General features: G+C 46.6%; 1 protein-coding gene across 2 annotated transcripts in view; it reads left to right on the top strand.

Annotated features, from left to right (window-relative positions):
- Positions 1 to 15,241, top strand: part of MORC3 (MORC family CW-type zinc finger 3) — a 48,400-nt gene extending 33,159 nt beyond the window's left edge. The window contains exons 11-17 of one of the 2 annotated variants that reach the window (XM_040423114.1): positions 4,741 to 4,863; positions 4,953 to 5,030; positions 6,320 to 6,341; positions 6,712 to 6,869; positions 8,397 to 9,138; positions 11,312 to 11,436; positions 13,913 to 15,241. In XM_040423114.1, coding sequence (XP_040279048.1) covers positions 4,741 to 4,863; positions 4,953 to 5,030; positions 6,320 to 6,341; positions 6,712 to 6,869; positions 8,397 to 9,138; positions 11,312 to 11,436; positions 13,913 to 14,072 — 1,408 coding nt within the window. In that variant the 3' untranslated portion in view covers positions 14,073 to 15,241. Of the gene's footprint in view, positions 1 to 4,740; positions 4,864 to 4,952; positions 5,031 to 6,319; positions 6,342 to 6,711; positions 6,870 to 8,393; positions 9,139 to 11,311; positions 11,437 to 13,912 lie in introns of both variants that reach the window. The other variant, XM_040423113.1, reaches the window with a different exon arrangement.
- Positions 15,242 to 27,704: the final 12,463 nt, after the last annotated feature.

Genomic DNA, 27,704 nt, shown 5'->3' with positions numbered 1-27,704 from the left:
TTTTACTTTCAGCTTCATTTACAGCATCCCGATTTCTATCATTGATCTCTTCCCCTGTACTGAACAGATTTCTGTCATTGTGGTACTGTCTGAAAGCTTAGAATGTCAGCTTTCAGACAGTATAAAGCCCATATGTAAGGGGTATACCACCCCTCGTGGCCGCTTGACGTCAACTACGTCGAACTCGCGAGACGCGGTATGGTCCCTGGTTACCAAGATGTGACGTTATACCCTCCTGGAGGAGCCCGTAAGGTCAGCTTGGTACAGTTTACACAGACACCTCGTGTCCACGCAGGCACAGAGAGGCAATAAGCTGAGAGCCTTTTCACTGCCGCAGTGAAACAGCGCTTTCTCAGCCCGGGTATACTGCCACCAGATTCTCGTTTTGATATAAGCCTGGTCAGCTATCGGGATTATATAGGGTGAGAAACCAACCCGCGGTAGTTTATAACTAGACCAAAACACGGACGTGGGAATTCGTGATCGAAATACAAGACAACACAAGATTAAATTTATATATTTAATCGCCTTAAGGGCACACTAGATAACACAATATACACTAAGAATATATACAGTGGTCTGGTGTTACAAATACAGGTAATATGGTACAAACAGGATTACACAGCGTTCAAGTCAGTTACCGGGTAGATGAAGTTATGGTTAGTCTTTTGCTGTATTCACATGGAGGGCAGTGATGTCAGCATGTTGCAGGTCCCTCTAAACACATGGCACGATGTGACCCTCCTTCTGAGAAAAGACACGCACGCTTGCTGGCACAAGCCTTTTAAACTGTAGCCGGCCCCTCCTCCGGGATGGTTCTGGGACCAACAGATCCGCCTGGGTTCCAGCTACAAGTCGAGTCCATACATGGTACCGTTATTTGGTTTCTGTGGGGAGATATGTATATCTCCCCTCCCTGGCTCCCACCACCACACTAAGACCATGGGCATGTTCATCGTGGCCACCGGGACACAAAAATGTATCCGGTTTGCGCCTGCGATGGCCGGGCGAATCATAATTCCTTATAAATCACCGGTTCCATGCTGTCTGCTAGATTTGATTGAACTGGGGAATGGCTTAGGCTCCCTGCAGGGAGGTGCTGTCTGAATGGGGTGTGAAATTGTAAACAAAGGTGGCCTGCAAGAAGTTCTCTGCCATATGGCTGGGGCTTTGAAGCAGGGCCCTCCTGTAGGGCTCACTACGTCTGCTACCTTTCAGCAAATGGTGGGTGTGGGGACATGGCTGACAGTAAATCTTAATCCATATTCCTCACACCATATTTCTAGCTGGTACCAGACCAGAGGTATAAGCAGCTAAAGCAGCCATCCCTCCCTGTCAGTCTTGAAGAGAATGAGAGACAAAGAAATGCTTACTGATTTAATGTAATTGCAGGGCTTGTCTCTGGTTAGCTGTATGTGAGGATACACACTGCTCTGGGTACTGTGGGAAGTTATCTGTGTTCTGATTGGTCCTGCTAGTTCATGTGAGGGGAGCAAGGGCTTATGGGAAGTGGGGGAAATACAGGGTGGCCTCAAGGAAGGGCAAAGATCATCACAGGAAGAGCAGCAGAGGCCATCTTAGGAAGTTGCTGAAATAGAGGCACAGAGAAATATGGTTGCTAAGGGCTGAATACAGACATCAAAAAGGTAAAATTAGCAGAACAATGCAGCTTCATGAATATCTTCCCTTCAGCATCACATATGTTAGGCTTTAAAGTGTAACTGCCATTTCACTACCAAAAATGAAATTCCTAACTAAACTTTCAACAAACTCTGCATTAATCAATAGTACAATGTGTACATAGGAAATAACACTATTTCTGGCTGCTATATAACTCTCATCTGGCATTTAGCAGTTTCCCTCAGTTTTTTAGCAGCTTACCCCTGTGCATGCTGAATGTCTAGTTAGCAGTTCTCCCAGATACGGTGGAGGCTAGTTGCCATCCACTGCAAACAGAAATTAGGGGAGAATCTGCTTCTTAACCTTCTCTTATTCACTCAGAAGCAGCCCCAGGATCATGGAGACATTACAGAGAAATACTGACCTGTATGGTTGTGAATAAAACACTTTGGCTGAGAAATACATTTCCTAATCAGCTGTTTTTGCCTGTGTCCTCTGTTTTACTCCTGCTGCTCACTTCTTCCCTCTTCATAGACTTGCATTGACATGTGTAATATGATCCTTCTGTAGAGCTTGGATCAGTCTAGGACATGATTAAAGGGGTTATCACACCTTCTAATTTCATCGCAGCGTCTCCTGTTCGCTCTGTACTAACGCCTATTTCCTGGGGCGTTGTCCTTTCTATTGATGGGCAGCTCGTCAGCGCTCTGCTGATCAGTTGACTTCGCCTCCCTTACTTGCGTGCGCGCTCCCGTTATAGCTGAACTTCATTCCGGGAGACGCCGCAGCGCTTTCTCTACCCTCTCACGTCCTGCATTCCGGACTTGCTGGCACAATAATTACTACCGCACTTGTGTTGCGCTAAAAACAGAGCATGCGCGGCTCTGTTTCAGAAGCGGCACAAGGGAATGAAGAACCGCGCATGCCTGGCCGGCGGCGTGTGCGTTTATAGAAGAAATGCAGCCACACACTGGATCAAGGTGGTTTCGCTCGCCGCGCATGCGCGGCCATTGCATTCGGCCGGCGAGAGGTGGCCCTAACTAAGGGAGGACACAGTACAACAATGAGGTAAAAGGGGGAGGTTTTTAGCGAGAAGGGTAGGAATTGGCTTAAACATTATATTTGGTAAAATGATCATTGTCGCAACGTGGACAAATTAAACTATGATCCTTTTGATGGGATAACCCCTTTAAAGGGAATGTGTCATCAGAAAATTCCCTATTGTTTAAATCCTGTTTTTATGTTTAACGTATTTTTAAAGGTTTTTGATTATATTTTTAATGTTCCGTGTCTAATAATTGTCGCCACTTCTTGGTCTGTACAGATCACTTTACTGCGGTTATCTGCTTATCTGTCATTCTAGTCCTGCCTGTAATGATATCACCTGTGTGTGTAGATAAGACCGTGTCCAGAATTCACAATAGGTGATTGTCAGAGCTTATCTGTTATTTCCTTGTACAATGTCCTCTGCACAGGTCACAGAGCATGCCGAGAAAACTCTCCCATAGAAGTCCCTGAGGTCCCCACCAGACCATTGTGTCTATGGACCATGGGGCTGGCGTAAAGCAATTATGTTTTTTCAATGCTGTATAATTGCTGTTAAGAACAGCTCAGGCAAGATGGCCGCCCCCATAATCATGTTCAGGAAATAGAAAAAGAAAATTTGCAATCAGAAAATAAAAACAGACTAGTTAAAGTGAAAAGAAATTATGTGGGAAGGGGAGAGGGGAAAAAAGCTGTAAACATTAGAACTAGACATTTCTCACTGATAAGACATATTACAAACTTTCTTGTGGTCACTTGTACTATTGATTTATGCAAAGTTGTGTGAAAAGTTAACAATGCCTCAACTATGTGGCTGTGGGAGGCAGCAGATATAAGGCTGGCTGGGGCAGCATTGGTGTGTGTGTCTCTAGCACTTCAAATTCCTGCATCAGCTGTCTCCTTATTTGGGGACTACCACCAGCAGTGGGAGAATATAGAGGAAGGGAGATTTGGAGGACGTTGGAATCGGGTAGTCATGTAGTTTACTGCTCCCATTTAAGCAGACTGGGACTGGCAATCTCTCAGCAGAAGTGCTTATAGTGCATGGACACTAAGGCTTAACCCCTTCGCTACTAGCGCCATACATGTACACCGCTGGAGCGATGGGTAAACATGGTGTCTGCTCGCATGTGCAGCGGGCGCCATGGCCGATGGTTCTCCGCTGTTTTAGACAGCAGAGACCCGCGGCTAATTACCGCGACCAGCAATAATCGAGATCGTAGTCATTAAAGCCTCGTGTGATCATGGCGTCTAAAGGGTGAAAGACCTGGAAGCTCGCGCTTCCGGACTTCTTACTGGCATCCTCTGCGGCCAATGAAGAGACCCAGGGTATTTAAGCTGCAATTCTTATTTTGGCCAGCAGGTGGCAGGCCAACATAAGAAATGAGCAATTCTGCTCTCATCATAGATCTATAAGAACCATGATGGTTCGGAATAAAAAAACAAAAAGTTTGTAGCCTCAAACATGAGCTACCATACTAATAAAAAATATATATAAAAATTTAAATCGCTCCCCCCCCCCCTTTCTGTATAATAAAAATAACAAAAAATATAAACATCCTGGGCATCACAGAGTCCGAAAACAACCGTAATATAAAAATATTTTTCCAATATTTTTATCGCTTCTCTTACACAGAAAAATGTGATCAAAAAGTCACACACACTTACATCGTTGTAATCGTACTGACCCAGAGAATTAGGCGCACAAAACCCGTAAAACACCCCATCTGGAATTTTTTTCCCCCGCTTCCCCCTACATTGTATGCCATATTAAATGGTGGCATTACAAAGTACAACTTGTCCTGCAAAAAAAAAAGCCCTCATATGGATATGTGAACGGAAAAATAAAAGTTATGGCTCAAGGAATATAGGGAAGAAACATTAAAATTTAAAAACCTCTGGTATCCTAAGGGTTTAAAAAAAATATATAAAAATTTTATATATATATGTATGTGAAGGATAACCCCTTGGTCTTTGTTTTCTCTGTCATCCTAAAATTAATTGTCAATTACCTGCCCAGGGAGTTAACACGCCCCAACGTCCCACAGATCCTAACCCATACTTTGTTTCATCCAGAAAACGACCTGATCAGAGCTGGGCCCAGTGTGATTCTTGTCTAAAATGGAGGAAACTTCCTGACGCCATGGGGAAGCTTCCACCAAAGTGGTACTGTCATATGAACCCAGACCCGCAGTTCAGGTAACGTCGCCTATGTCTTTATCACTGCGTACTTTATTATACCTCCTGTCAGAATTGTTGTTGACCGGTTAATGCTTTATCAAAAACAGAGACTGCAGTGTTCCTGAGGAACCAGAGGACGATGACGAAATCACTCACTCAACATATGAGAAGACGCACAAAAAAAGGCAAGTGACGGTGTTCTTGAGAATGTTTACTGCAAGGAGAACTTGTAATACCAGACACAGCCATTTGTCAAGAGTGGCGCAGTTTCTCATACATCTTTTAAAGGGGTCTTCTGAGATATTTTTTTTTTTTTAAGTGATGACCTATCCTCTGCATAGGTCATAAGTAGGTGGTCGGTGGGGGATCCGACACCCGGGACCCTGCTGATCAACAGTTCTGTAGCTCTGCGGCCTTCTCTCAGCTCACAGAGCCGTACATGGTATATTGGTTGTGCTTGGTATTGCAGCTCGGCCCCATTCACTTCAATGAGGCTGAGCTGCGCCTCTGCCATGTGACCGACGAACGTGAGGTTACATGGCCTAGTGCAGTGATTGCTAAACTACGGCACTCCAGCTGTGGTGAAACTACGACTCCCAGCATGCTATATTCATTTCTATGGAGTTCTGAGAACAGCCAAGAAAGTGTGCATCTTGAGGGTCGTAGTTTTACCACAGCTGGAGTCCCGGAGGTTAGCCATCACAGGCCTAGGGAAAGATTAGGGAGGGGCTTACACAGTATTAGGGATCATGCACGCAACCGTATGTATTTTGCGGTCCGCAAAAAATATGGATGACGTCAGTGTTCATTCCGTATTTTCCAGAACTGAACAGCTGGCCCCTAATAGAACAGTCCTTTCCTTGTCCATAATGCGGACCATAATAGGACGTTTTCTTTTTGCGGAGCGGACATACGGAAACGGAATGCACACTGAGTAACTTCTGTTTTTTCTTTGCGGACCCATTGAAATCAATGGTTCCGCATATGGTTCGCAAAACAAAAACTCAACGGACACGGAAAGAAAATACGTGGTGTGCATGAGCCCTTAGGCAAGTAGTTTTAATGTTACAGGCGATGAATATACAGAAAATATGCACAAAAATGCTCAATATACTGAAATATGCAAATAGTAGGCTGTAACCACACCCATGAGGAGCCTTGACAGAAGAATGTTATACCAAGGCACTATTAAGAGTCTGTACAGTAAACTTCCTTTACTCCAGCTGGTGTCAGGTTATTAAATGTTGTAGATTATAGGACGGTCGTATAAAAGCACAGAATATAAATACATAAAGGAAATGGAACGTGAACATAAAGATATTTACCCATTAAAGTTTGTTACAATCTACATCCTTATCTTTTTGAGTCTGGTCTATTTGGTTAAAGGAATTTTATATATTTTTTTTTTATTATGTTTTTCTCAGATAAGTGAATGCAAATCTATTAATGTAGAATCTTTATGTTTCCTTTACAGGAGAAGTGAACAGCTATCACAGGTATTTATGCCTTTTATATGTAAAAGTTAAAATAAAAATGTAAATAGTTTATTTTATAGGGGTTGGCCCAGGATATCTCAGGTGTGGATATAGCCATGCAGTCCTAACATGATACGTAGACCAAACAATTGGTTTAAAGAGGTTGTCCATAATTAGGAAGCCATGTTGTTTCCAATATTGCAGCTCAGCTCCTTCAAAGCGAATTGGGGATGAGCTGCAATACGAAACACAACCTGCGGACAGGTGTGGTGCTGTTTTTTGGAAGAAAGCAGCCATGTTTTTTCTAATCCTGTACAAACCTTCAAAATGCAAGTGAAGTAACATGTATACGTAATTATAGATTATTTTTAATGCATTTCGTCTTGTACAGGTCTTCAGAAATAACACAATCCTGTTTAATCCTCCAAGTAAAGAGATGCAGCAAGCGCTGAACACTGTCCAGGCCAATTACAGACCAGCGCTGTCTTCGAATCCATCCACGTTGGTGGCAGCTGAAACCTCAGCACAGCCCAGTACACCCCCTGATCGGTAAGTGGCTTGGTGTGGGGGTAGGTACAAGAGCGACAGGGCAGTCATATTAGAAATTATTTCTTCCGTTTTTGTACTGGGTCAGGAGCAAATCAAAATCGTATCCTGGAGAGAGATATCTGGGAGATAAAATGCCCACCAGAGGTGTCTGGTAGCGGCTTTCTCCTATTCACATCGCATGCATGCTCGGGGGGGGGGGGGGGGGGGGGGTTGAGAGAGATGGCTGTCGGTCGAACAAGCATTCGATTGATAGTTATCTCATATATGACTGGCTTAGTATTGCTAGAGATCGGTGCAGCATATAGTCAGTTATGTGAGAACCCAGCAGCGCCTCACCAACAGATATGGGGCGCCTCACCCATAAGACCAGCCCCAGTTTAAAATGCACTAGTTTGCAGGTTAGTGATTGATTCTGTGGTTAATATCTGGTGCATTATATGCTAATATTTATATCCCTGCAGGTCTAGGGGGGGGGGCTGTGGGTTACCAGATATTTCTTAAAGGGGTTGGCCCATCTCATACATTGGTGGCATATCAGTAGGATATGTCATCAATGTCCTATCTCTACAACCTAGCCTGCAAAGTGAAGGAGAGCTGACAGCGCATGCTCTGCCGCCCTCCATTCATCTCTGTGGGACTGACAAAAATAGCTGAGTGCTGGCTCAGCCATTTCCGTCAGACCCATGTGTGCCGCGTGGCTATTTTTGGCACTCCCATAGAAATTAATGGAGGGCGGCCTCGCATGCGTGGTCCGCTTTCCATCAATTTGTGAGCTCCGTTCTAGAGATAGATCAGGCGTCGATAGCATATCCTAGCCATACGCCACCGGTGTGTGAGGTGGGCCAACCTCTTCAAGGTCTAGAGCAGGGATGCTCAACCTGGAGCCCTCCAGCAGTTGCAAAACTACAACTCCCAGCATGCCCGGACAGCCTACAGCAGGGCATGGTGGGAGTTGTAGTTTTACAACAGCTGGAGGGCTGCAGGTTTGAGCATCCGTGGTCTAGAGGGTTAATGGGTAAACACATATCCATGGAGGTTGGGTAAGAGGTTACCACCTAATATTCTTGCTGGTTTGTGATGATGAAGGGCATAAAGGAATTATTTTGTTGTGGTTTACAATAGCAAAGAGCTCATTCAAAAATTCCCTTGTGGTTAATTTTTACATTGCATCTACTTGAGGGTTGGTTCTCTATTTTTTCTGCTGCAGAGCTCAAAATCTTCTGTTTCCCTTCACACAGCCATGGAGTTATTTCACAATATTCTGGCTACTTGCAGCCACCACTAGGGGGAGCTCATTATCTTCAGAGTCATTCCGCCCTAGCTTCGTAAATCTGTGTGTACAGAGCTCCCCCTTATGGTGGCTAGAATAATTTTATCATGTAATAATGTGGGAGGAACAGTCCAACATTTCAGGTGCATATAAACCCCTACTGTGTGCCCCAGGATTAAAAAAAAAAAAATGAACACTTTTTAGTTTTTACATCTTTGCCTCTAAACCTGAATATTTGTGTTTAATTTTATTAGTAGAAAACGTCTGCTTTCACTCGACCCTTCTCCAGTGCCTGCAAAAAAGCCACCGGTTACTGTAACCGAGACCATCGAGCTTCCAGATGAGGACGATGAAGAAGCCGATGATGGAGATGTGATCATCATAGAGGATGTCAGCACACCCAAACCCAAGAGTGAAAAAGCAAAACCCGTAAACGGTTCCGCTATTAGTCCCGTCCCCATGGAAAGTTTAGACGGTGAGACTTCGGGGATGCCTGATACGGGAGGGATAGCTGCAGTCGGCACACAGACTGAAAGGCAGGGAATAGTTGTTAAAAAGGAGGAAGATGATTCTTACAGCGACTTGCAAGGGCACACGGAGATGCCAAGTGAGAATCTGTTCATAAACTGCAATGGCACAGTGTCGAGTACCCACCCGAATCTCAGCTCTGAGAAGGAGAAAGAATATTACAAAAAGCGTTGCGAAGAACTGAGCACCAAACTAAGACGTCTAGAGGAAACCAGCAGTCAGCAAGTGAAAACGGAGACGTCTCACCAGCAAGTGCAGACCAATCCAAGTCGTGAGGACTTAAAGTACGATGAGGCCTTGAAGGAGGTCTGCAGGCTGAAGCTAATGTGTAAAAAACTGCAGGAGCTGAAGTCTCAGTCCGGCTCTGAAGTTGACAGCACAAGTGAGATGGACGATATGGCGATACAACTAGATGACGTTTTCCGGAAGTTTGATTCCTGTTCTGCAGAAAGAGATCAATACAAATCAGAGGTATAAAATGTTCAGCATTTTTCAATGAATTAGTTATTATATAGTTTCCTGTTGTCAGGACTAGATGTGTAATGTGAATGAGGAGCTCCCGACTCTACCCCAACAGGTGATGTCATGGGAGAGAGAAGGATCAGGCATGTTGAATTTCAGTGCATGATCCTTATGTTTTCCCAGAATATAGGTCGCTACAGGAGGTGTCTGGCAGCAGCTTCCTCCTCTCTCCCATTAAAGGGGTTCCTCCTGAAACTGGACAGCATTGGGACCCATCTGCAATCAAGTACTGGCTAGTACTTACCTACCAGATCCAACGCCACAGCTCTGTTTCTCCGGCTGCAGCGGTGACACAAGACCGCTGCAAGCAATCGTTTGGTTGAGGCCAATGTTTGGCTGCAGTGATCACCACAGCAGCCGGAAAAATGGGGACCAGCTGGGAGAACCGTAATGACTGAGTGGGAACTGTTGGGCAAGTACTTACTAGTTCTTTATTGCCGATGGATCCTGAGGGTTCTCCGGTTTCCTCCTGAAACTGGACAACTTACATACTGTGTCAAACCGAGAGTGTATGGGGGAGGCAGAAGAGGTAGCAGTCATCCCATACAAGCAGACAGTTTATGAAGGTGTATGGGCACCTTAGGTTTCTGAACCTGGGCAGTTTTACACCTAGGCACTCGGCCATCTGAAACCTCCACTAGTAGCTGTACAGTAGACGGTCACACAGTAGTGCCCATATAAAAGAGGACAGCCGGCAGAATTTCTAGGCCCCTCGACTACAAAATGTTCTTTGCCTAGTGTTCTGTCGGTGTAACAACTCTAGTGAGGTAGTGAAGCGGCTGAAATGGGCTCTTCATTGACCTCCCCAGCCTGGATGTGACGAGTAGAGGTGGTTGCTACTCTACATGTTTTCCATAGCTCCCATTCATGTGAGAGAGAATTACGGAAACCTAGAGCTATTCTGTTGTCTAACAACTCCCATTCGCTTGTATGAGAGCTATGGAAACAGCGTAGCATAGCCCTGTCAGCCATGGATCTGACCACCTAAGGCTGGTACATCCATTTTTTATTTTTTTTTAAATGTTGGTGGTCATACGACTTCTTTAATACCAACATCCTTGTTAACTTAGAGATATGAAATGCTAATGCAAAGATTCCTGGGGGTCTAAGGCAGTGAAAGTGTTAAAGAGGTTTTCTGAGATTTCGATATTGATGGCCTCTCCTCAGGAATGGTATTGGCACCCCCGCCAATCGGCTGTTTGGTGAGCACCACAGCCACTTCCTAGGCCAGTGACCTAATGTTCATAGGTCACGAGGCCTAGACGCAGCTCATTCCCGTTCAAGGGATGGCACTGTGCTTGGTAAGCTGTGAAGTGACTGGCGCTTACTGGCCTCCTGAAACGGCTGATCTGCAGGGGGGGTTCTGGACGCCGGACCCCCTGCCGATCTGATGTGGGTGACCTATCCTGAGGATAGGTCATCAATATCACAATCTCAAACAAATCCCTTTAATGCCAGCATCCCCGGTGGTCTAAGGCAGTGAAAGAGTTAACGTCCGCATCTAGTGTAGGTAATTTTCTCCTGCTTTCCTGTGTAAGGAACCTAAAACAAGACTGTGGCATGGAGAGGCAGTCTGTTGTATAGTATGTGTAAGGACTCTTTCATATGAGCGCGCACAGTCCGGAAATCATACTCCTTGTGTCGGCGCGATCCTCCGTTCTGGTCTTGCAGGAGCGCACTGGCATTATACCGATTTATAACTCTGCGTGACCTTATTGCTACAGAATCCTAGTGACCGCTTTATGTCACTATGATCCTGTAGAAGGAAGGTCATGCAGAGGCACACAGCGTTCTAAATCGGTATAATGCCAGTGCGCTCCTGCAAGACCAGAACGGAGGATCGCGCCGACACACGGCGCATGATGAAAGAGCCCCTAAATGTTTGCTTCAGTACATGAAGTTGGTGGCCGTTCCATCTCGAGTCCCATCTGCAGGAAGCTGATCGGGTGCCACCTGTATATGGATCTGAATAGGCGCCATAGCTCTCTAGCGCTCCACACTAAACCAACGGAGGCGCTCAGCCTTATCTGGTGTGTTAGAAGAACGTTCCAAACCACTTACAGATCCTGCTGGTTTCTAGTGGTACATAACGTAAGCCTTCTTCATTACATGGATTTTCCAGATCGAGCAGTTAAAGCTGCAGAAGAGGCAGCTGGAGGCCGAGAAAAGCAAACTGAAGACTGAGCTACAGAAATTAAAGGAAGCGACTGAGACCAAAGCCTCCACCAGTGTGCACGGGCATGAAAGGTACCAGTATGGGGGCTGTCACACTGCTTGCCTCGATTCCTACGGCTTAAAGGGGTTGTATGAGATTGGAAAACATGACTGTTGATTCATAAATGGTGCCCCTTGAGGTTGTGTGTGGTATTTCAGATGCCTTTTGTGGCAGAAAATCTGTTACATTGATTTAAATGGGGCAGCAAGCACATGGATTTCTGCGAGCCCCATTAATACGGTGAATGGAAATGATTTTCAGTTGCTGAATTTTCTGCCGCGTGTGAAGTTACCCAGAAAAGAGGTTTTCAATCCCCATTTCCGTAGTATAGGTCCCACCCTGGCACCCCCACGATCAGCAGTTATCTGCAGCAAGGAAGTAAGCCGTGTAGTGGCCATTCTCAGGTACTGCAGCTGATGTTCCTGTTCAGTGTACGGCGCTGTGGTGTTCCTGCTCAGCACACTGTTTACTTCCTGCAACTGTGGCTGCTGTTGACTCTGTTATACACGTGATTATGAATGTGATACTAATATATATATATATATATATATATATATATATATATATATATATATATATATATATATATATTATACAGTACAGACTAAAAGTTTGGACACACCTTCTCATTCAAAGAGTTTTCTTTATTTTCATGACTATGAAGGCATCAAAGCTATGAATTAACACATGTGGAATTATATACATAACAAACAAGTGTGAAACAACTGAAAATGTCATATTCTAGGTTCTTCAAAGTAGCGACCTTTTGCTTTGATTACTGCTTTGCACACTCTTGGCATTCTCTTGATGAGCTTCAAGAGGTAGTCCCCTGAAATGGTCTTCCAACAGTCTTGAAGGAGTTCCCAGAGATGCTTAGCACTTGTTGGCCCTTTTGCCTTCACTCTGCGGTCCAGCTCACCCCAAACCATCTCGATTGGGTTCAGGTCCGGTGACTGTGGAGGCCAGGTCATCTGGCGCAGCACCCCATCACTCTCCTTCATGGTCAAATAGCCCTTACTTTCAAAGTTTTCCCAATTTTTCGGCTGACTGACTGACCTTCATTTCTTAAAGTAATGATGGCCACTCGTTTTTCTTTACTTAATACTTTTTTGCTTTTTTCTTGCCATAATACAAATTCTAACAGTCTATTCAGTAGGACTATCAGCTGTGTATCCACCTGACTTCTCCTCAACGCAACTGATGGTCCCAACCCCATTTATAAGGCAAGAAATCCCACTTATTAAACCTGACAGGGCACACCTGTGAAGTGAAGACCATTTCAGGGGACTACCTCTTGAAGCTCATCAAGAGAATGCCAAGAGTGTGCAAAGCAGTAATCAAAGCAAAAGGTGGCTACTTTGAAGAACCTAGAATATTACATATTTTCAGTTGTTTCACACTTGTTTGTTATGTATATAATTCCACATGTGTTAATTCCTAGTTTTGATGCCTTCAGTGTGAATCTACAATTTTCATAGTCATGAAAATAAAGAAAACTCTTTGAATGAGAAGGTGTGTCCAAACTTTTGGTCTCATATAATACACTGCAATAATACTGTATTGCAGTGTACTTGTCAAACACTTACAGGCGTCCTCGCAAATACACATAGACCAGGGATGGCCAACCTGCGGCTCTCCAGCTGCTGTAAAGCTACAACTCCCACCATGCCCTGCTGTAGGCATGCTGGGAGTCGTAGTTTTGAAACAGCTGGAGAGCCTCAGGTTGGCCATCCCTGACATAGACAATGGGGCCTTTTGTTAGGTTTCCAGCCTCCAAAACGAATTGCGTTGCAGCGGGTTGTCAATGGGGAAATAGAAGGAGCGCCCTCCCTCTGGTGGAATGCCATTCAAAAACTTGACGCACAGATATGCCATTTTACGGGAAGGTTATCCCCTTCCCGTAAAATGGCATATCTGTGCGTCAAGTTTTTGAGAGTGCAGTTAATATAAGGCTACATTTAAAGGGTATGTCTCCTCAGAGACTACCCGCTTTATTATGTAAGTAGTGTTGTGCGAACTTGTGTTTTTTAAGTTCGGCGTCCAAAGTTCAGGTTGTCGAAAAATCCCGTTATGGATTCCACTACCACAGACCATAACGGAATTCTATGACGGCATGCACTATGGCCAGCATACACTTCTACTATGACGGAATTCCTCTTATAGGCTTCCATGGTGCATGCCGTCATAGAATTCCGTTATGGTCCGTGGTAGCGGAATCCATAACGGGATTCTTCGACAACCCAAACTTTGGACGCCAAACTTAAAACACAAGTTCGCTCAACACTACATGAAAGCCATTACGAGTCGTTCCCCTGGCGAGTGGTGGAATTTGACATTTGCTATTTCCTTGTTTGTGGGCACAACAGGGGACTTGAAGGTAGTATAACCGGCAGCCGTTCTAGTGACATGAGGCATGATGGGAGTGATAGTTTTTGAACAGGAACCTTTTTTTTATTTTTTTTTCCTTGCATAAAATCCTTACATGCTTCCACGCGTCTCCCCTCACAGGTCTAAGTTACGGACACTGAGGATTCACGTCGCCCAGTTGCTCACCACCTTGATGCCAGAGCTGGACTTGGAGCAGGTGGACTACGACGTGGACGTAATTGATGAGATTCTAGTCCAAGTGCTGGAGCAGGCCGAGAAACAAGCGAATGGCCACGAATAACTAAAACGCGCCTTGGGGGATGTCGGATAATGTTTCTTCTAAACTGTGCCAACAAAACTTTTTTATTTAAGTCTTACGATGGAACAATGGCGTCTGGCTGCTTCCAAGAAGCAGGATCTCTGTGTCCCTGGACTATTGCAGAGGACACGGACACCACCATTAATAATAATCTGTCTGATCGATGTTATTTGCAAGGGAAGAATTATGCACAAGGCGGATACCTCAGTTTTTTTTATACAAATTTTACTAAATCTATAATGACCTGCTGTATTTTTAATACATAAAACGCCAAACGAAGCAGCCGCGAATGCTCCGATTTTTAGGGAAAAGTCCATACCAGTTCTGTATAATGTTTGGAGACTGTTTTGGCTTTTCCTGTTTTTTTTTTTTTTGTATTATGTGAAGAGGTCGAGTTGAAGTATTGCTCATTTTGCTATTTTCTAAAATATATTGTTTGCAACTACAACTCCCAGCAGAAGCTACACAAAGAAAGTCCACAGCGCACTCTAAAAGTCCTTACCTCTCAACCCCAATGCAATAAAAAAAAAAAAAACAGCAGTGTTTCACCCCAGGTGTGGGCCTTCATCGGCATCCGTATTTGCATCAAAACGTTGTTTTATGCTGGAATAATAGTCTTTGAATCGGTTTCACACCCGTTTGGATGCTGTAGCCTTCTCTACATTGCGTATGTCCGGTGGAAGTGGTCAGGCCACCCTGGCAGTGTGACAGCTGGGAAGCCGCAGACTGTAATGTGGATTTTTATGTGACCTGTTTAGCATTTATTTATATTACAGCAGTGCCAGTACGACTCGGTTCACATCGCAGGGAAATCTCCATAGGCTGCCGGAGGCCGAAAGAGCGGCGGTGTAGTCCCTGCCGGCGTGCACACCTGTGTTAATCAAGGACATTTTACTAACTTTAAAGGGGTTGTTCGGCCTAGGCCATCCAGTAGGGGCATTGTGCTATGACTAATAGTGTTGCGGCATTCTAGTGACCACTGAGGTCAGTAATTGGTCTCAGCGGGCACGGACCAAGCCACTAGGGCAGGGATCAACAACCTGCAGCGCTCCAGCTGTGGTGAAACTACGACTCCCAGCATGCACACTTGCTTGGCTCTTCTCGGAACTCCCTTAGAAGTGAATGGAGCATGCTGGGAGTTGTAGTGTCACCACAGCTGGAGTGCCGGCGGTTGCTGACCCCTGCACTAGGGGTACAGAAGCAGGCAGCAGCAGCATGGAACTGCGGAAAGGTCAGTTGTTGTTTTTTTTTGTCCGCAGGTTCCGTCCATTGGGGTCAACGACGAGGACAGATGGCCCCTTTAACGTTACACCAGTTCTAACCTATATCTCCCAGCATTCCCCACTAAGAAGGTATCCGTGTTTTTGGGAATAGTTTGGAAGGGATTGGGCATGTTGCATTACAGGCCTGCGCCTTTGTTTTCAAGGGCAATAAGCCACCGCCAGAAGAGTCAGCAGCTCGCTCTTCCCTCCCCAGTTAGAACATGTGCACACTTGGCTGATCCGAGCATGTGTGTCCGGAGGTATAGACGTCAGCTGAACGAGGACCCATCCCCATGTAATAACGTCGATTCTTATGACGCTGTTTTGTGTCATTCCTCTATGATTCCTGCTAGAAGTTACGGTTGAATTACCAGCAGTGTGCAATGAACATTTTAGCTGGGTGTTACCAGTTGAGGGGGTGTGTCCCTGCACAGTCTGACAATGGCAACACTGAATAATGTCAGACTGGGCAGGGACACCCCCCCAACTGGTAACACCCTGATGGACCTTCATTGCAAACTGCTAGTAAATCATTCAGAACTTCTAGTAGGAATAATGCAGGAATGGCACAACACGGCGCCATGAGATTAGAGGCTTGAGCCTTGTTATTACATGGCGAATGGAAGTAGCTACTAAACCAGACTCGTCAGGAGAGGGGACAGAACATATTTAGGAGCACTGAACGCCGATCCCCACGGCAGCCCACCTCCGCCTGTATGTACACGCCATCACATAGAGGAGGTTTAATAAGCGGGGTTCTAACTATAATAATATATTTGTTGCTGTAAATGCATTGGAAGGTATAACTCCCCTCATCCGGCATTCTCAGCAGATGATGGTACAGACTCTCCAGTAATGTGCACGCACCTACTGCCATCATGGGTTTCCTCCTTGCACTCCTTCGCATCTTAACGCTGAGCATGGATAACCTGACGCCTCAGACACTGGACTCAATGTGTCCCCCCTCCCCCCTCCGGACCCTCTGCATTTTGGGTGCCAATGGCACAGTGGGGGTAACGCATGTGCTATACACGGTACATGTATGTCAGCCAAACACTGATTATGGCAGGACCGGTCAACTCTCCTCTGATGGCAGATGGATTTCAACATGTCTGATCACTTTGTTGCTGGCAGGTAAGCTGACCTCAGAGGTGTCTACCGCTGGCTTAAAGGGGTATACTGGTTATGTAAAGTATTATCGGTGGGGGTCCTACCACTGAGACACCTGCCAAATCATGAGACCAGGTTCCCCGTACCCGGAGGATCCCCCCCAAAAAAGCAAAAAGAACGGAGCTGGCGGTCGGGCATGTGCGCTGCCGCTCCATTGATTTCTATGGGAGTGCCAGAGATGGGTGAGCGCTGTACTTGGCTATCTCCAGAAATGAAGACAGCAGCCGCGCACATGCTCTGTTAATTTTCGGCGCTCCAAGGTGTATGGGTCATGTAATAGGGCGTAACTTTATATAACCGGAATACCCCTTTAATCCTCTCTATTTAGAACACATGCATGCTCGGTCGAGCGGAGTGTGTAAGGAAAGCTAACAAGTGTTCAGCAAACCACTGTCTAATATGTATAGCCAAACTAAGTGTTATACCTCCACAGGATTGGGGATAAGCGTCCGACCGCTGGGGGCCCCCACCGATCACAGGGGCCTGTGTTTGGAGCGGTGGACGAGCATGCACATGGCTACTCTATGGGGCTGCCTGAGATGGGTGAGCGCTTGTACTCCGCTATCGCCAGAAGTTCCATAGAGTTGAATGCTCCATGCGTGTATACTGTTTTATTCAAACTGGGATCGTTGTAAGGGGGGGGGGGGGGCCCTGCGGTTGGTCCACTGCCATTCAGAACCTTATCTCCTAACTTTTTGGATACGGGATAAGTTGTTGTAATGGGACGACCCCTTTTTAAAGTGTTGTGTGAGAGTAGAACTTTTTTATGTTTGGCCTGAAACAGCGCCACTCTTATGTATGGCCTTGTCTGGTATTGCAGCTCAGTCCCATACATGCCAATATGGCTTTACTTGCAATATTGGACACGGCCCCGAGAACAAGGGAGGTGAAGTTTATGAAAATAAAAGTGGGGTGACCGGGCATTCGCTGTTGTCGCCGATTTACAGTTTTAGTCTTGTATATACGTGTAACATTTACTTTTTATATGTGTCCTAAAATCGTGTTTTCTCTGCCGTGGTCTCCTCCGTGGACACGTCTAATGGTTAATACTGTCAGAGTATCGGCTGATTCTCATCTTGCTATTTATAATTGTAAGCTATTAGAAATTTCCAATTTTTATTAAAAATCATTTTGGTTTTATTATTTCTGCTTTCTCAGTTTTTTTTAATTTCTGAGCCAATAGGCTTTTTGTTTTCAGCCTGCGCTTGGTGTCTACATCAGGAATAGCGCCCGGTGTATATATACGAACGGTATCTGTAGGGCCCCATTCACCTGACGGAGACCCATATTCCATCCGATATGAAGATGCCAGTGCCAACTAAAAAATACTGAAAAATGCAAATAACTTTATTAAATACATAAAAACCGCAAGAATACAAAAACTGCATTAAAAATGAATCTCCAAAGCCAGGATATGGACCCCTCCCCCACAGTAAGGGCTCATGCACACAAACGTATTTTCTTTCCGTGTCCGTTCCTATTTTTATTTATTTTTTGTGGACCGTATGCGGAACCATTCATTTAATGGGTCCGGGAAAAAAACTGAAGCTACTCGGTGTGCATTCTGTTTCCGTATGTCCGTTCGTCAAAAAAAAAATAGAACATGTACTTTTATTGTCCGCATTACGGAGAAGGATAGGACTGTTCTATTAGGGGCCAGCTGTTCCGTTCCGCAAAATACAGAATGCACAAGGATGTCATCCGTGTTTTGCGGACCTCAAAATAAATACAGTCGTGTGCATGAGCCCTAAGGCTGAGCTCACACTAAAGTTATTTGGTCAGTTATTTCTATCAGTTAGGGCTCGTTCACACGAACATGTAAAGCCCGTGCTGTGGACCGCAAACTGCGGTCTGCAATGCACGGGCACCTTCACTTGAATGGGTCCGCGATCCTTCGATTCCCCAAAAAGATAGAGCAAGTTCTTTTTGTGGTGCGGAAGCACGGAACGGAACCCCAGAAAGCACTCCGTAGTGTTCCGTTTTTCCGTTCCGCATCTCCGGATTTGCGGACCCATTGAAATGAATGGGTCCACATCCGTGATGCGGAATGGCCACGGAACGTTGCCAACCAATCAGATTCCACCTTTCATCTTCCAAAGTAGCTCTGAAAAATGAAAGGTGGAATCTGATTGGTTGCTATGGGTGACTAAGCCAGTTCTACTTTACACCAGTTTTGATAAATCTCCCCCGGAGTGTTTATTACACACAAACTTTTGTGCGGAGAATCTGCAGTGTAAGGCCTCATGCACACGACCGTTGTGTGCATCCGCGGCCGTTGTTCCGTTTTCCTTATTTTTTTTCGCGGACCCATTGACTTTCAATGGGTCCGTGGAAAAATCGGAAAATGCACCGTTTTGCATCCGTGTTTCCTGTCCGTCCAAAAAAATATGACCTGTCCTATTTTTTTTTTTTGACGGACAACGGTTCACGGACCCATTCAAGTCAATGGGTCTGTGAAAAAACACGGATGCACACAAGATTGGCGTCCGTGGCCGTAAGCTACTTTCACACAGACGGATCCGCAGATCCGTCTGCATAAAAGCTTTTTCAGAGCGGAGTTTTCACTCAGATCCGACAGTATATTCTAACACAGAGGCGTTCCCATAGTGATGGGGACGCTTCTAGTTAGAATATACTTTGAAATGTGTACATGACTGCCCCCTGCTGCCTGGCAGCACCCGATCTCTTACAGGGGGCTGTGATCCGCGCAATTAACCCCTCAGGTGCTGCACCTGAGGGGTTAATTGTGCGTATCATAGCCCCCTGTAAGAGATCATGTGCTGCCAGGCAGGAGGGGGCACACCCCCCTCCCTCCCCAGTTTTAAATTCATTGGTGGCCAGTGCGGCCCCCATCCCTCCCCTGTAGTACTGTAGATTCATTGGTGGCCAGTGGGCCCCCCTCCCTCCCCTGTAGTACTGTAGATTTATTGGTGGCCAGTGGGCCCCCTTCCCTCCCCCTCCTAATTAAAAATCCCCCCCCCCCCATCATTGGTGGCAGCAGAGAGTTCCGATCGGAGTCCCAGTTTAATCGCTGGGGCTCTGATCGGTAACCATGGCAACCAGAACGCTACTGCAGTCCTGGTTGCCATGGCTCCTTAGCAATTTTTAGAAGCATTATACTTACCTGCGAGGCTGCGCTGAGGGGTTAATTGTGCGTATCATAGCCCCCTGTAAGAGATCATGTGCTGCCAGGCAGGAGGGGGCACACCCTCCTCCCTCCCCAGTTTTAAATTCATTGGTGGCCAGTGCGGCCCCCCCTCCCTCCCCTGTAGTACTGTAGATTCATTGGTGGCCAGTGGGCCCCCCTCCCTCCCCTGTAGTACTGTAGATTCATTGGTGGCCAGTGATCCCCCCCCCCTCCCTCCCCCTCCTAATTAAAATCTCCCCCCCCCCCCCCCCCCCTATCATTGGTGGCAGCGGAGAGTTCCGATCGGAGTCCCAGTTTAATCGTCACAGACATCGCAGCTCGCAGGTAAGTATAATCGGAAAATACAAATGTGATCGCACTCTGCATCCAGCATTCTGCCCTGCCTCCATGCTGGATGAGACATTGGTGTACATTTTGGCCAAAGCGTAATAAGCCACTCACCACGTCAAGGTCGCCTCTTTTGAGTGGTCCCTAACACTAGTTCCTACCTGTTTATGGGCCATGACAGCCACACAAAGTCCAGGGAATGCAGGTCAGCGTGCACGCCAAGCACACTCTGCTTTTAACCCCTGTCCGGTGCCTGGAGGTTGGTTTTAAAGTCAGTATAAAACTGAGTCTGCTTATATAGAACCTACCAGTAGCCATTTGGCTCCAGGAGAAGTATATAGTGGGCTCAGCGTGCATGTTGGTACTTGCATCCCTGGATCCGATGAAAGCTGTAATGGCACCGGACGGGGTTAAAAGCAGAGTGTGCTTGGCGTGCACGCTGACCTTCATTCCCTGGACTTTGTGTGGCTGTCATGGCCCATAAACAGGTAGTAACTAGTGTTAGGGACCACTCAATAGAGGCGACCTTGACGTGGTGAGTGGCTTATTACGCTTTGGCCAAAATGTACACCAATGCCTCATCCAGCATGGAGGCAGGGCAGAATGCTGGATGCAGAGTGCGATCACATTTGTATTTTCCGTTTGTATATGTATTTCGCCATAGTGATGTGCACCTACATACAGGGTTGTGCTGACCCAATCCCCCACATTTTTTCCAGGTAAGTATAATGCTTCTAAAAATTGCTAAGGAGCCATGGCAACCAGGACTGCAGTAGCGTCCTGGTTGCCATGGTTACTGATTGGAGTCCCAGCGATTAAACTGGGACTCCGATCGGAACTCTCCGCTGCCACCAATGATAGGGGGGAGATTTTAATTAGGAGGGAGGGGGGGGGGGCCCACTGGCCACCAATGAATCCACAGTCGTGGCCAAAAGTTTTGAGAATTACATAAATATTGGAAATTGGAAAAGTTGCTGCTTAAGTTTTTATAATAGCAATTTGCATATACTCCAGAATGTTATGAAGAGTGATCAGATGAATTGCATAGTCCTTCTTTGCCATGAAAATTAACTTAATCCCCAAAAAAACCTTTCCACTGCATTTCATTGCTGTCATTAAAGGACCTGCTGAGATCATTTCAGTAATCGTCTTGTTAACTCGGATGAGAATGTTGACGAGCACAAGGCTGGAGATCATTATGTCAGGCTGATTGGGTTAAAATGGCAGACTTGACATGTTAAAAGGAGGGTCATGCTTGAAATCATTGTTCTTCCATTGTTAACCATGGTGACCTGCAAAGAAACGTGTGCAGCTATCATTGCGTTGCATAAAAATGGCTTCACAGGCAAGGATATTGTGGCTACTAAGATTGCACCTCAATCAACAATTATTAGGATCATCAAGAACTTCAAGGAAAGAGGTTCAATTCTTGTTAAGAAGACTTCAGGGCGTCCAAGAAAGTCCAGCAAGCGCCAGGATCGTCTCCTAAAGAGGATTCAGCTGCGGGATCGGAGTGCCACCAGTGCAGAGCTTGCTCAGGAATGGCAGCAGGCAGGTGTCTGCACGCACAGTGAGGCGAAGACTTTTGGAAGATGACCTGGTGTCAAGAAGGGCAGCAAAGAAGCCACTTCTCTCCAAAAAAAACATCAGGGACAGATTGATCTTCTGCAGAAAGTATGGTAAATGGACTGCTGAGGACTGGGGCAAAGTCATATTCTCAGATGAAGCCTCTTTCCGATTGTTTGGGGCATCTGGAAAAAGGCTTGTCCGGAGAAGAAAAGGTGAGCGCTACCATCAGTCCTGTGTCATGCCAACAGTAAAGCATCCTGAGACCATTCATGTGTGGGGTTGCTTCTCATCCAAGGGAGTGGGCTCACTCACAATTTTGCCCAAAAACACAGCCATGAATAAAGAATGGTACCAAAACACCCTCCAACAGCAACTTCTTCCAACAATCCAACAACAGTTTGGTGAAGAACAATGCATTTTCCAGCACGATGGAGCACCGTGCCATAAGGCAAAAGTGATAACTAAGTGGCTCGGGGACCAAAAGGTTGACATTTTGGGGCCATGGCCTGGAAACTCTCCAGATCTTAATCCCATTGAGAACTTGTGGTCAATCCTCAAGAGGCGGGTGAACAAACAAAAACCCACTAATTCTGACAAACTCCAAGAAGTGATTATGAAAGAATGGGTTGCTATCAGTCAGGAATTGGCCCAGAAGTTGAGTGAGAGCATGCCCAGTCGAATTGCAGAGGTCCTGAAAAAGAAGGGCCAACACTGCAAATACTGACTCTTTGCATAAATGTCATGTAATTGTCGATAAAAGCCTTTGAAACGTATGAAGTGCGTGTAATTATATTTCACTACATCACAGAAACAACTGAAACAAAGATCTAAAAGCAGTTTAGCAGCAAACTTTGTGAAAACTAATATTTGTGTCATTCTCAAAACTTTTGGCCACGACTGTAGATATAACCCTTTGGAATGGGGCGGATCTACAGCAAAATCCACACCTGCGCTACTAAAGGATTCACCTAATTTATGACAAGGCGCAGATATCTTCATAAATTAGGCGTTCCTCCGGCAGTCTGTACGCCTGGGGTAAAAGCGCCACATAGGGCACAACTACACTGTACCATGTGTCATGCGACATTGATGTTGCACCAATGACGCGCGACTATTTTATAACGATAGTCCACGGTGTCGCACTGCGACATGCTGCAACGGCGACGCAACAGTTGCAGAAAAATCCATCTTGGATGGATTTGTTGTTACTGTTGCGTCGCAGTCGCAGTGCAACACCGTGGACTATCGTTATAAAAATTGTCGCGCGACATATGTCGTCGTGTAGCCCTAGCCTTACTCCTCTTTGATGCTTGCTTTCAGGCATTAACGTCCTAGGCCCCACCGCTGCCAAGTGGAGATGAAAGCGTTAAATCAGCAGTGCAACAAAATATTCAATATTGTTTAAAAATTTGCAAAAAAAAAATGGGGCGTTGCAAAACTTTTCACCCCAAAAAAACGGCATAAAAATTTTCCCAATGACCTTCAATAACCGAGTGTCAAGAGGGTCACGAGTAGAGGAAGTTGCTACTTGACCCTCATAGACTTCTTAGTGGGGCACATTTACTAAAACCAGCCTTTTATGTTGATCTTTGGGCCCCCCCCCCCCCCACTCTGTGCTGCCGCTAGATGCGTCTGATTTATGACTAGACGTGCGCCTAGTCAGAACTTAGGCGCATCTGTGCGCCTGGAGCAAAAACCAGTTTTTAGCTTACATTAGGCGTAAATGTAAACACATTTGCCAGGGCTGCACGCCCCCGCCCCACCCCTGTCATGCCCAACTGGCGTACCAGGCGCAGTACCGGCCGAGCGCCAAAATTGTGTCGCATGGCTGGACAGAAAAGGGGACTGGAAACACTTTTTACATCTAAAAAGTGTCGCAAGTCACTTATTGAGAATTTTCAGTGGCCGTAGACAACACGTGCTTACCTTTTTGTAGTAGTTTTTATTACGCCTTCTGTAAAAAAAAACATGCCTCAAAAACCACAGCCAAAAAACGGACAAGATGAATGAGGCGCTGGGAGGTAAATCTGCAGCTGCAGAGAACCACTTCAAACGAGGGTTCACCTGTGGAGCCTGCAGCAGGAAGCCCAGGCTGAGCCTCCAGTTTCTGCAGCGGGTCTGCATGCTGACTAGCTCCATTCAGCGTGCGGTCTCAGTGTAGAAACTGCGGCAAGATTGGGCAGGACCCCTGTGCTGTGAAACAAGACAAGCTGGCCTCTGCCTCCCACGGGAAACAATAAGCAGATTTCAGGCATTTTTCCGTTTTCCCATTGGAATCAATGTCAAAAACAGTGGGGGTCATTTATCAAAGACAGTTTTTTTTATGTCGGTCTTTGATGGGCCGTGAGCTGCCGGAGGATGCGTGCACCTCATCCTAAACTGGGTGCGTCCGCCGGCAGCGTGCGCCTGGAGTGGAATCCTACTCCCTGAGAGAAATAGGTTTTCAGCAACTTTTACTCCTGGAAATGGCAGAAATGTGGGGAATGTCCCACACTTTTGTACATCTGGACTGACGTGGTCCTGCTCGTGGTCCCATCTTAGGCCTCTTTCACATGAGCATGACGGATTAGGTCCGGATGCGTTCAGGATTCGTTCAGTGAAACTCGCACCATTTTGCAACCACGTTCAGTCAGTTTTGTCTGCGATTGCGTTCAGTTATTCAGTTTTTTTCTCGCGGGTGCAATGCGTTTTGATGCGTTTTTCACGCGAGTGATAAAAAACGGAAGGTTTACAAACAACATCTCTTAGCAACCATCAGTGAAAAACACATCGCACCCGGACTTGCTTCTGGATGCAATGCGCTTTTCACTGAAGCCCCATTCACTTCTATGGGGCCCGGGCTGCGTGAAAAACGCAGAATATAGAAAATGCTGCGATTATCACGCAACGCAGAACTGATGAAAGGGGCCTATAGAGCATGCTGCGTTTTTCACGTAATGCAGAAGTAATGCGTGAAAAAAAACGCTCATGTGCACAGACCCATTGAAATGAATGGGTCCGGACTCAGTGCGGGTGCTATGCGTTCATGTCACGCATTGCACCCGCGCAGAAAACTCGCTCGTGTGAAAGGGGCCTAAACAAAGCTAGAACCAGCCCTGTACCTCCTCACGTGGATCCAGAGATCTCCCCATGCATTGCTCTGCCAGATTATCTCCAGCCTGTCAGCTCAGGGGGCGTGCCCTTTATGCCGCAGCTCTCTCCCTGTAAGGCCCCTTTCACACGAGCGTGACTGATTAGGTCCGGATGCGTTCAGGGTGCGTTCAGTGAAAATCGCACTATTTTACAAGCAAGTTCAGTCAGTTTTGTCTGTGATTGCGTTCAGATGTTCAGTTTTTTCCGCGCGGGTATAATGCGTTTTGATGCGTTTTTCACGCGCGTGATAAAAAACTGAAGGTTTACAAACAACATCTCTTAGCAACCATCAGTAAAAAACGCATCGCACCCGCACTTGCTTCCGGATACAATGCGTTTTTCATGCAGCCCCATTCACTTCTATGGGGCCAGGGCTGTGTGAAAAACGCAGAATATAGAACATGCTGTGATTCTAACGCAACGCAGAAATGATGCGTGAAAAACAATGCTCATGTACACAGACCCATTGAAATGAATGGATCAGGATTCAGTGCGGGTGCTATGCGTTCACGTCACGCATTGCACCCGCGCGGAAAACTCGCTCGTGTGAAAGGGGCCTAAGGGTCCATTCACGCGTCCGTGGTGTGTTGCGGACCCGCAACACACCCGGCCGGCACCCCCTATAGAAATGCCTATTTTTGTCCGCAAGAATAGGATATGTTCTATCTTTTGCAGAGCTGCAAACCGGAAGATCGGGGCCGCGCTCCGCAAATGCGGATGCTGACAGCACACTGTGTGCTGTCCGCATTCATACCGTCCCCATAGAGAATGAATGGGTCCGCACCAATTCCACAAAAAATTGCGGAACGGATGCGGACCCATTTGCGGACGTGTGAATGGAGCCCAACTGTCACAGGTTCTAACAGAACATAGGAAAATTTAAACTGAGCAAGTGCGAATAAAAATAAGGAAAAAAAAAAACAAACAGCAGGTGGCGCTCTACAGATACATTTTACTGAATAACTCACTGGCTATACTACATTTTTAATTACCGCATTTTTCAACCTATAAGACAGATCCGCCCCCCCCCCCCCCCCCCCGGTCCTCTTAGGCCCCTTTCACACAAGCAAGTATTCCGTGCGGGTGCCATGCGTGATGCGAACGCTTTGCGCCGGCACGGAATCCGGACCCATTCATTTCAATGAGTCAGTGTACATGTGCGTTGGTTTTCACGCATCACTTCTGCGTTACGTGAAAATCGCTGCATGTTCTATATTCTGCGTTCTTCACGCAACGCTGGCCCCATAGAAGTGGATGGAGCTGCGTGAAAATCGCATCGCATCCGCAAGCAAGTGCGTATGCGATGCGTTTTTCACGGATGGTTGCTAAGAGGTGTTGTTTGCATACATTCCGTTTTTTATCACACGCGTGAAAAACGCATTGCACCCGCGCGATAAAAAATGAACAACTGAACGCGATCGCAGGCAAAACTGAATGACTTTGCCTGCGAAATCGCGCATTTTTTACTGAAGGCATTCGCAACGCATCCGAAGCTAATGCTCGTCTGCAAGGGGCCTTATAGGAGGAATACTAAGAAGTGCTCCTTAGTACAGTAGGACCGAGGAGCGGTGAATACAGAGCTCCTTGTGCCGCCCCCTGGTCTTCTTCTGCTGGCGCCTGCGCACAGTGTGAGGACGTCGGTGTGGAGTCCCAGCACGGCAGGAAGATCAGGACGAGGGCTGGATCTCAGGAGCGGCGACTGGAACAGGAGGGGTGAGGTGATTTTTGTTTGTCTGATCTGAGGTCTGATTAAAGGGGTTTTCCGAGACTTTGATACTGATGATCTATCCTCTGACTGGTGGGGGTCCGACCCCGGGAGTTGAGAAGACACCGCCGCTCCTGTGAGCGCCGCGGCCTTCTCTCAGCTCACCAAGCACAGCGCCGTATGTGGTATAGTGGCCGTGATTAGTATTGCGGCTCAGCCCCAGTCACTTCTATGGGGCTGAGCTGCTCCTAGGCCACGTGAGCGATGCGTGATGCCAGCTTTCCACTGGCCTAGGGAAAGCTGAGAGAAGGCCGCGGTACTACTGTGAGCGCCGGCGCCTTCTCGGACAGCTGAAAGACGGGGTCCCGGGTGTCAGATATTGATGAGATGACCTATCCTGAGAATAGGCCATCAGTATTAAAGTCTCGGAAAAACAGGTTTTCTGCTCAGATTTTACAGCTATTCCATGCCGAATCCGCACAAAAATCCACCTTCCATTGTTTTCAATGGGAATCCACGATGTCGTCTATTCGTCCGCACACGGATTAGGCCCGTTGCATGTGGGTCAGCCCCGCCGCGTGTGCGGTCGTATGAACTGCAGCGTGGATTTTATGCGGATTCAGCGTGGAATATGCACTAAAATCCACGCAAAAAAACTAGCGTCTGTCATGTCACTTATTTGTAGATTACGGTTTTTTGTTTTTTATTATTTTTTTGTTTTCCTGTTCCTAAACCAGAACAGAGAAATGGGGACAGCACTTCTTAAAGACTGAGGCTGGGTTCACACCTGAGCGTTTTTACAGAGCGTTCCTACGTGCTGTAAAACGCTCAACAGGGAAAAACCAATGTTTCCCTATGGGCATGGTTCTCACCTGAGCGTTTTACCGCGGGTACGAACGCGCTGTAAAACGCCCTACGCCCCAAGAAGTACAGGAGCTTCTTTGGGGCGTATTGTCGCAGTTTTTCATTGGATGCCTCTGTGGTTAATCACACAAAAGCGCGTACTACGCGCGTTTCCAAAATACAAAAACGCCTCAAAAAAGCGCTTATCGAATACGCTCAGGTGTGAACCCAGCCTGAAGCTGCTCAGATTATGGAAGGGGCTGGCTATGGGGCGCTCTTTTGTGGTCTGCATATTATGTGTAAGTTCCTGACAACTGAAATGTCCCTGAAGGCGGCTCTCAGTGGTTGTCGCCTTTGCTTCTCTCAGGCGGCCGCACAGCGCCGCGCTGCTCCTCCTCCCCGCCGCCAGGTGGCGCTGCTGCAGCCGAGACTCCGAGTAACTGGACAGACGCGCGGGC

The sequence above is a fragment of the Bufo bufo genome, chromosome 3 (assembly GCF_905171765.1).
Source record: "Bufo bufo chromosome 3, aBufBuf1.1, whole genome shotgun sequence".
NCBI lineage: Eukaryota > Metazoa > Chordata > Amphibia > Anura > Bufonidae > Bufo > Bufo bufo.
This window is presented reverse-complemented; position numbering and strand designations above follow the sequence as displayed.